Genomic DNA, 10,693 nt, shown 5'->3' with positions numbered 1-10,693 from the left:
TGTTAAGTGAAATCAAATACACATATATTATGCATACTTATATTTTTTATTTATCCGTATGATTTCCAGTTGTAGCAGTATGGCTTATTATAACTATACTATTTTTTTATAATTACATGCCATTGCAATTTTGAGATTATAAGATGATATTCAGATGTATCATGTTCATTTACTACCTTCTCAATGTATAATGTGAACCGTCTCTACCACTGTAATAACTGAGGAGTAGTTTTCAGTAGGCTACCACACCCATTTGACAAAGGCAAGGCTACAATTTTAAAATAAAAGTCCTGTGATAAAGTTTTGAAAATCCAAGTTTGTGATGCCACATAACCTGTTTATTACTTGTGGTCACATTTATCTAATCTACAGATGTGCCAAAAGCACTGAAAATGACTAAATCTATATTAGATGGATACTTTTGGGGCGCAGGTTTATTCAGATCAGTCAGAAGAATACTTTTTGTCCATCTTAATGGCTATGAGAAATTTTTTTTTGATAACCAAAGCTTCAATTTATTTTATTATTATTTTTTTAATCATGTCCTGAATTAAAACACTGCAATGTGCTTTTATGCATCTGTTTTCGTAGCGGCCATTTTAAAACTGGGAGGGGGGGGGTACCTGTAGAGATCCAAAGGTTAAATATTAAATGATAGCATTAAAGATTTACTGATTTAAAGAGGTCCATTCAAGAGCTTTGCTTCCCAAATGTAAATTTTAAACAGATCAAAAGTTCAATGATTTCCATTCCAGTTTAGAGTCATTCAGTGAAACAGGTTAGCTTCCGGGTCTAATACTGTGCATTGGTTAATATAGAAAGCTTATTTGGAGATTAATTAAATATCATACAGTGGACTGTGCAGTCTAGACAGGTGGTTTTTAATGTGTGTGTGTGTGTGTGTGTGTGTCCTTGTGTAAAAGTGAAGCAGGCTGTAATAACCCCAAGGGCAGTGAAAATGCAAGGCCTTGCGACCACCACACTGTTCTGCATTAAGGTCATCCACAATCACCTCCATGAGTCAGCAAATCACAGCAGTTATCATACAGATTCCAGCAAATAATCTCTAAAAATGGTGATTATGTTGAGCACACTAAAGACTATCTCAGTCATTAAACAAAATCTCACATGCAGTCTTTAGTACAAGCTTTGCATAGCTCACAATGCTGATGTATTTTGTGAAAGGCCTCAACAAACGTATTTGCATACCAAATTTTGAGAAAGTGCTATATTTTGATATCCTACAATGTATCCAAAGCATAACTGAGTATAAAAAAATGTGCAAAATTGTTCACATATTCTGTTTTTGTAAATATTTATAAAATTCTTAAGTAAACACATGTAAAATATGTATTACTAGGCATTTTAAATGTCCACAGATATTTTAAAAACGATTATTCAGCCAAAATGAAAATTTATTCACCATTAACTATTGGTAAATAAGTGATTAATAATTTTATGAGTTTCTAGAAAACAAAGGAGGATATTTTAAGGTATGTTGGAAACCAGTAGCCGTTGAGATCCATAGTGGGAAAAAATACTATGGAAGTCAATGGCTAGATTCTTTAAGATATCTCTCTTTGTGTTCAACAGCAAAACAGGTTTGAAACAAGTGGAGGGCGAGAATGCTAAGCTACCTTTTAAAGTGTGACTAAAATGAGTTAAAACATTTAAACATTAACATTCAAACATTTGCTTATTTTTGCTGAAATACTTCTCAATGCTGTTTGTTTGCAGACTTTTTACTAGCTGTGTAAATAAGTTAAAATAATTAGGCATGATTCATTTTACGACTCCAAATGGTTCAAGAACTCTGTGTTCTTCAATAAAAGCATTTGCTCAGGACAAATTATAATCAAATGTCAGATTATGAGTCAAAGTCGAGAAGTCCTACTTTGCTGTCTGCAACACATTACATTTACAACAGTGACTTTTGTATAAACATAGAAAGCACAACAAATGGATAATGAAAATAATATTATCACGATGTGGCTGAAATAATGTTTCACCATCAATAAGTATAACAGCAATATACTCATTGTATTTATTAACTTGAACATACGCTACCTGACAAAAGTCTTGTTGTCGATGCCAGTTGTAAGAGCAACTTCTAGTTGATCATCAAGTGGCAGAAGGAAGATTTTTAAGATGAATTATCTGTTGAACTGCATTCGAGTTATTACAAAAACTGCAGAGGGCCTATTGGAACCTGCAAAAAAATAATAATAAATCATGGTTTGGGGTAACATTCAGTATTGGGGGCATGTGAGAGATCTGCAGAGTGGATGGTAACATCAACAGCCAGAGGTATGAAGACATTTGTGCTGCCCATTACATTACAAACCACATGAGAGGGCAAATTCTTCAGCAAGATAGCGCTCCTCCTCATACTTCAGCCTCCACACCAAAGTTCCTGAAAGCAAAGAAGGTCAAGGGGCTCCAGGATTGGCCAACCCAGTCACCAGATATAAACATTATTGAGCATGTCTGGGGTAAGATAAAGGAGGAGGCATTGAAGATGAATCCAAAGACTCTTGATGAGCTCCTGCAAGAGTCCTAAAAGAACGCTTTCTTTGCCATTCAAGATGACTTTATTAATATGTTATTTGAGTCATTGCAGAGATGTATGGATGCAGTCCTCCAAGCTCAATGGAGTCGAACACAATATTAATTCTTTTCTAAAAAATGACCAATTTAAAGATAAAGGAGGAGGCATTGAAGATGAATCCAAAGACTCTTGATGAGCTCTATATTAATAAGTTATTTGAGTCTTGCAGGGATGTATTGATGCAGTCCTCCAAGCTCAATGGAGTCATACACTATATTACTTCTTTTTCCACTGAATCACGACTTTATATTCTATATATTCTTAGACTTTTGTCTAAGCAAAGTCAGACCTTACTGTCCTAATTAAATAATTAAAAATCACAGTATGATCATATTTTATTTTGGTAAAATAAGTGTAATCTAGAGGCCTTTGCCTTTCATATGAGCCATTTCTGATACTAAATGATCAAGTCAAGTTATTATTTGTTGTTCCTAAAACTTAGATAGGCAACAAGACTTTTGTTAGGTTGTGAATTAAAATACATAAAGAACAGTGATCATAGTACATTTTTATTTATTTGATAATCGTAATCGTTTTTCATTTGAAATACACTGGCAAGCTATAAAGATTTAAAATGACATTTCATTAAAATGTTTGTGTATTTATAAAGTCTTTTATTTATTTTTATATCTAAATATTTTACATTGGGGGTCCTTTTACTGGGTGTTTTCTGTAAATCATGCTAAAAATACATAACAGGCAATATTTTTGTTTAGAAACATTCTACTGTATTAGCTAATATGTTAAAACCTAATTATTACATGTTGATTTGATGCTTGAAGTTTTCAAATGTTCGTTTGCGGATGCCCTCTTGTGGACATCGTCTCCTTTTTGTAAAGTACCGCAGATGTGGATTTTTTTTATACCATAACTGGCCTAAACATAATATATTTAATAAAACAACAGTATATTAAGACAGAAGCTATCTTATTAGCTTTCCAACGATGCATGCATGTAAAGCTACAGTTAGTTGACCTGTTTTCATATACAGTTACAGCACGTCATGATGAATCTTTTTCAAAGTACGATTCTGATATCAGGTAAAATGCGTAGTTATGCTCAGTTTCACTACACATGTTTGTTCGGAATCTAGACGATTTTAGAAGTGAGATTTGAACTGTAATCTGCCAGGTTAATTAAGGGGACGTCAAACACATTTCATATACATATGTCATCGTCATACACAGTGCATTTTTACAGGTTTGGTCGGTGTTGTAAAAGATGATGTTGAAGCTCGGGGCTGTGGGGTTTGATTCTGGTTGTAAGATGATCCCTCCTCCTCCAGAGCTGACGGTGTAAGCGAGAGCTCGAGACAGGAAGGACTGCTGAGCACTGAATGCTAACAAGGGGGAGAGAGAGTACATGTCCACGGCGAGCGGAAAGGTGGGGGGTTCAACAGCGAGATATGGAGAAATACAATTAACCTGCAATGTGCCAACGCCAAACTCACGCCGATCATAACCATCCTCACCACCGATCATCATCATCATCATCCTCACCCTCATCACCACCACCAGCAGCAACGGCGCGACCGACCTCGTCTTTTTTCTCCTAAGAAGTGAAATGTATCGGGACTGCATGGGATCTTTCTTCTGACAATGGAGATTGAGAATATCGTGGCCAACACCGTGCTGCTGAAGGCGAGGGAAGGTAAGAGATGGCGCACTCGCTTATCCTTAATCGAGCCCGCGTTATTAACTTTATCGCGTCTTATTGGCTCTATCCACATTCGCCACATCTGTATACAGTCTTGAAGGCGCTTTCGGGAGTCCTCCCTCTTGAATAGCATCTCATTTAGTATGCTAGTACGCACTTCCCAGGCTCTGTCTCCTCTGTCGGATGCCTAATGGAGGTTACTGTGTGTTTTTTTCCCCTGGATTCGTAACGCAGGGACCGCAGTGAACACCCATCCCCGTCTCTTCACCTGGGAGGGAGGTTGAACTGCAGTTGTAGGCCGCAAGGTTGCCCCTCTATCTGCGCACAAAGGAGTACACTATGATACGAGTGAGGTCGGCTTGCTCCTTGCCTGGACCACAATCTTATCTCTAATAATTTGGCTATTATTGGACGACCTGTTCCTGGTTGGTGAAGCGCGGTATCGAGTGGTCAAATGTGTTGTTTTTGTGTGTGTAATCACCGCCGAACTGAATATTTTACGGTTGCCCATGGCAACGTACCCTCGCTACTTTTATGTTTCGCGAATCGCTCCGCGTACTCGATACTTTCGCGTCGACGCAAGTTTGTCGTTGAAATGTTCTTGACTAACGGCAAAACATTTATTTTAGTTTAATACATTTGATATTAAGTTTTGTATCCATAAATATGTCACAACTTGAGTTTCGGATAAAAAGGACTAACTGTTAACTTGTCTCTGGTGACTTAACCAGACCTATCCAATCTAACGTTACATTTAACAGATGCTGTAATTTGTTCAACTGTTTCTGTGTTCATCCAAGATTTTAACTAAAATTAAGCATTACAAATGGAAAATCATGGTCTGGCTACAACAGAAGAGATCAGGGATGGAAATACAACATTTCATAACCTAATTTCAAAGAAAATATACATAGAAATATGTTTTAGTAACTAACTCATAATTGTGGTCTATCAATCGCAGATGGCATTTTGTACAAAATGTAGAACAACTTTGAATTAACTTCACTTTAAACAAATTTTGATCCTGTCATACAAAAGTCACATATGGGTGCGTCAAACGTGACACAACAATATGCTAGATTTACTGGCTTACCTTAATTAATATACCTGACTATGACTTTTTAACATGTTAACCACAAAGATGTTTGTTTTTGTGTGTGTATAATCATTGCAGAACTTAATATTTGTACTAGAACATACTCTCGCTACTTTTATGTTTCACGAATCGATCTGCATACTCAAAGTCCTTTTATAGCAAGTTATTTATATACTTATTATACTTATTAGTTTATTATATACTTATACCTATTTATATACTCAGCCGCCATCTTTGAAATGCCTCTCAGACAGTATGCCTGGGCATTTTGTTTGAATGGGTAAAACATCAAATTCTCCAAAACTACTTGCCAAGCTAACAGAACTTACAGAATTTCATAGAAATCACCAATAAAATTAAAACACAACTGTCCCTTTAGTTTTTATTTCTAAATGTCCAAATCACACAAAATCTGACGAAACTCACGTCTGTTCCGAGCCCCTCCCCCGGAGTATCATCAGTCTATAGTGATCGATGATTGGCTCCTGTACTAGAAGGCGGGCTTTATTCACCATATTGACGGTTACACTTTTCCCCATTCAAAAAGATACGCTTAACATGTCTTGTGCTGTTTATCTCTTTGGCGTACTCAAACTTTCGCATTGCTTTAATTTTGGTGTCAAAATGTTCTTGGATAAACCCTAACTTTAAAACAATTTTTAGTTTGATACATATTAAGTTTTGTACCCAAAATATGTCATAGCTCAAGTTTTGGATTAAAATGACAAACTTGACTCTAGTGACTTAACCAGGACTTATCAAATCATTTACATTTAACAGATGCGTTCAACGTTCTTTAACTAAAAGTAATCATTACATACAAATAAAAAACAACATTAAGGCTACATTAGGTGAGAGCAGTTACGATATTTCATAAAAACCTAATTTCAAAGAAAATGTTTTATACAGAAGTATGTTTTTGCAGTAATAACTAACTCATATGTTCGGTCTATCCATATCAGGTGGTATTTTGTACAAAATGTAGAACAACTTCAATTCAACTTCACTTTAAACAAATTTTAATCCCATCAGTAGGACCAAAAGTAACATATGGGTGGGTCAAAAGTAGCACAACAATATATGCTAGATTTACTGGCTTACTTTTGATTATAGTAAATATACCTGACTATGACTTGTTAACATGTTATCTGCAAACATGTTTTGTAATTCATCTTCACAAAAACAATTAAATAACTTATCATTTTAAATTTCAGTTCCCTCAAATGTTTCAAAAGTAACCCAACATGACAAAAATTAATAATGTTTAATTTATGTAATTTATTATTGGCTATTTTCAGTAATTTTATAAAACATCTAAATGGAAACTCAAATGTGGAAGTGAAAGGTACTGTATGGGAATTAATAGTCCTACAAAATTAACTTACTCAGGAACTGCGGTGTATACCTGACTTTCAGACAATGCAAACTTAAGGGCATTATATAGCAATAACCTGTAGATTGATCATTACTCTGACACATGAAAAGAGAAAAACATGTAATAAGGACAAATGTAGCCCCATTGATTTACTTTTTGCACTTAAAAGGTGCTATCCTCACCTAACCACAGGAGACAGTGATGAAATCACGTGATATTGGACAGCTCTGTCAAGGGTTGCATGCAGAATGTTCTGTCATAACTTGGAAATCAAATGATGTCAGGGCTTTGAGAAAATGTCTTTGTTACTTTCGCCCCGGGTAACTTTCGTCGCACTCCCCTAACAATGCTTTAAGTATAGTATTTTATGGTTAATCAGATAGTAATCAAAGAGCCAACAAATGTCTCTTTGAGGTTATCACTAGGGATGCCAAAGTTTAATAGACCATTGATTAATTTTTGATAATCCTTTCAATTATTACACCTTAATAGTTGGTAAGCAAAAATGTGGAGAGGCAGAACAGGGCATCAATTTGCCATCCATGATTGTGTGTTGCATTGTGGAGAGCATTTTATCAGATTGTTATTTATTTAAAATAGATTATCACGTACGTAAAGACCAATGAAATGGACTAATAATTGGCGTAAGCATTTTCACGTCAAGACCATTCATGAGTAAACATTGACTTTTTCACTTTCGCCATGTTTGCTTGATAATTGCACAATATCTTATGAACATTTGGGAAGAAAATAACACACTTGCGAATGTACGCACACATGCACCAATTGCCAGTGTGTGTGTGTGTCTGGGACGGCAATGTATTTCGAGCGTCCGATTACAAGATTTAGACTAACATCATGCGTAAATTAAGATCTGTTGTAATCTTAAGTTGACAATACTTACACACATTTTGATTCAGTTATGGTTTGTTTTTTTCAGAATGAACGTTTCTAATAAGTTACTACATAAGTAAGGTTTGGTGTGTGAGCATGTGCAGTCTGTGTTGCATAACAAACGTCTAAGAATCATTGAGCTGTGTTCATCACAGACCTTTTTTTTCTCATGAATTGAAAACCGCCATTGTAGAAACACATAGGGAAATCTTGTGGGTACCAAATGCAAATTAGCCTGATTAGGATTTCGATGTTAGGACTGCAGTTCTCAGATGTAATGTCCATTCATGTATTAACAGGCCAAAAAAAAGTAGCATTTGGTTCTACGTCTTTTTAGAGATTTGAACAAGGTCAAACAATTAAAAGAAAAATATGAATGACTATTTCACAGTAGAATCTATAATGTGTTTACAATGCACATACAATACAAGAGAATACAATACTATACAACACAATACAGTGTGAATTTTCCTTTCATGCTGCTCTTAATACAATCTACTCAATAATGCTCAGGAAAATGTCTACTTTTAAAGCAATAGTTTTCAACTGTGGAGCCAGAGGCCTGTGCAAACCTCTAAGGGGATTGCAAGATAAAAAAATCTGACTTAATCATTCAAATTAACATGTAAACTGATTTCTGATTTATTTAAATATGTCCCCAGAATGTGTTTTTTTGCTGAATGCACAGTTCACAAGAGAGTTCACAGACACTTAAAGGCTGATTGGCTGTGCGTTCACACTGAAAGTGGCCAGAGCGTCAAAGTAATGGGATCTCATTCATTTTTAATGGATGCAAGTGGCGAGGATCGGCGCAGTGCGTCTTCGCCAATGTGGGCGTTGAGGAGAGTTGAAATCAAGTCAACTTTATGGTAATGAGCTATGACACGGTTTGGCGGCAAGCAATCGGAGTGTTGAAGTACACCACTTAAGAGGAACCAGAGAACATAGTCCTGTACATTTTGGTTCCGACCTCCGTTGTTCCCAAGGGTTTGATTGTTGCGGTCGCCGGATGTATAATTATTTACAATGTTTTCTTACAGGGACGTACATTTAAAAAAAAGTAACTGGCGAGTTACTGATGTGCATTAATGTTATATATATATATATATTTTTTTTTTTGTTTTTTAAAAAAGCGGGAATCTCATGCTAACTATAATGACTTTAGAATATTTCAGACATATGGATACATATTGGATAGGTGGAGCAAAGTCACACCACATACAACAACTTGATCTTCCATAGTTACATGAATTTAATAAAAAGCGCGGACCATTTTCACACTAGAAAGCATGTTTTTATGCTGGAATGTAACTGATTTGCTGATATGCTGCAACGGCTCCTTTAAATACAAGATCAATATAACAAACTTTGACGCTCTCGACACTGGAGCTGTGAAGGCAGACAGCAATGTTGCCAGGGCGGCAAGAGCGAACTTTGACTGTCTCGGTGCATTCAGTGTAAACGCACAGTTATACTTCTGCTTTAAGTGCATGCGTATGCTCTGGTGCATCCTTCACATGGTCACATAGCTCTTGCAGAGGCTGATGTGCACCTCTCAAAAAATTTAACCACACAAGCTCTGTGATTGGTTGGCTTGGTAGCTGTTACCAGTGTGGATAAGACCGAGAGCCATGCGAACCCGAAGGAACGAGTGTTTACAAGTGTCAAGTTCCTTGAAGTAGCTCCAGATGGAAACTTATGTTTTGCTGAGCAACATAACGGCATTCAGAAGTATAAATGCATGACGCACCATGCACCATGAGCAAAGCATGCACCATGGGTCATGCCAGTCACTTAGTGCAGAAATATAAATCAGCCCTTATTCTGCAATAACATTTCATTCAGATTAATTGTTTTAATCAATTGACACTTCTCGTTTTTGTAAACATAAAAGGAGCAAATCAAACACTATTAGACTGATATATATTTTTTTGGCTTCTGCATTTTTATTCACAGAATTTTCACAAAGTATGTCAACTTACAAAACTCATGTCTTTTTTTTGTCACGTCCGTAACGCATTCATTTTGGCGTCATTTTAAACATAAAACACCTTCATAGACTAATATTTTTTTAATGCCTGAAATCCAAGGTTAAGAGGTAAGAAAAATATAAACAGATATTTCAATATACTGTTAACATATACCTTCTCTGAGTATATACGTTTCATTTTTTTACTGCAAATGTCACTTTCATAACGCTGGAATCAGCCTATTATTATTATTATTAGATTAATAAAAAGATGGTTAAACGAATATTTTTATTCAAGATTGTTTTTGTTCACTTAATTCCTTCATGTTGTCCCAACACAAATCGATTAAGTTGACTTGATTGTTCTAACAAATATAAGTGGACTAAACATAAAACAATTAAGTTGCCAAAAAAACTCAAGAATTGTGTTGTTTCAGCTTATCTTTTAAAAAGTTGTTTGAACAAGCAGCAAAACTATTTTTTTGAGTGTAGCAGAAATATCCAAGTAAATATCTTCGCTTGTATGTGGAGGGAGTTTTATACTTGTTCTTGGACATTGGAGTTAAAAAGACAGCTCATTTAAAAAGCTTTTTTTTTTGTTCACAGTTGCGTCAGTAGCTGTTTCTTTTCTTTGAGGGTGTTGATTAGATGTTCTTCACTACTTGTTTTGTTAAAGAAAGTAACAGGTCGTGCACAGTTTTCTCAAGTGGGCCTTGGTTTTTTGTCCAAAACAGGGGCATGCAAAGTTGTTTCATTAATTGATTTAGACATTCAACATTTGCTAAGATTGTTTCAAAATAGATTCATATGTTTTAGAATGTATTGATTATAGACTTAGACTGTATACAAATATGCAAAGGAAAGTGTCAGTCCTGTGTTTGTTCTCATCATGCTGTAATTTCTGGCAAATATATGGATAGTTCACCTAAAAATGGATATTCTGTCATAAATTATCCTCCCTCTTGTTCCAAGCCTGTTTGATTATTTTATTTTTTGTTAAAAAAAAGCACTAGCAAGTATTCATTTTTGGCTAAACTCTACCTTTTATCTGAACTGGTAAGCACCATGCACAGTGTTTCATTATTAAAAAACAAA

The 10,693-nt window shown here is 35.5% G+C and overlaps 1 protein-coding gene across 4 annotated transcripts in view; it reads left to right on the top strand.

The window, feature by feature from the left end:
- The first annotated feature begins 3,903 nt into the window (after positions 1–3,903).
- The window catches only part of grk4 (G protein-coupled receptor kinase 4), a 76,324-nt gene continuing 69,534 nt past the window's right edge, over positions 3,904–10,693 (top strand). For 2 of the 4 annotated variants that reach the window (NM_001362619.2, NM_001079986.3), the window contains exon 1: positions 3,904–4,258. In NM_001362619.2, the coding sequence (NP_001349548.1) occupies positions 4,207–4,258 (52 nt within the window). In that variant the 5' untranslated portion in view covers positions 3,904–4,206. The remainder of the gene's footprint in view (positions 4,259–10,693) is intronic. The other 2 variants (XR_015475799.1, XR_015475800.1) reach the window with 1 other exon arrangement.

The sequence above is a fragment of the Danio rerio genome, chromosome 1 (genome assembly GCF_052040795.2).
Source record: "Danio rerio strain M-AB ecotype USA chromosome 1, GRCz13ab, whole genome shotgun sequence".
Lineage (NCBI taxonomy): Eukaryota > Metazoa > Chordata > Actinopteri > Cypriniformes > Danionidae > Danio > Danio rerio.
Note: the sequence above shows the minus strand (reverse complement) of the source record. Positions and strands in the feature narration are given on the sequence as shown.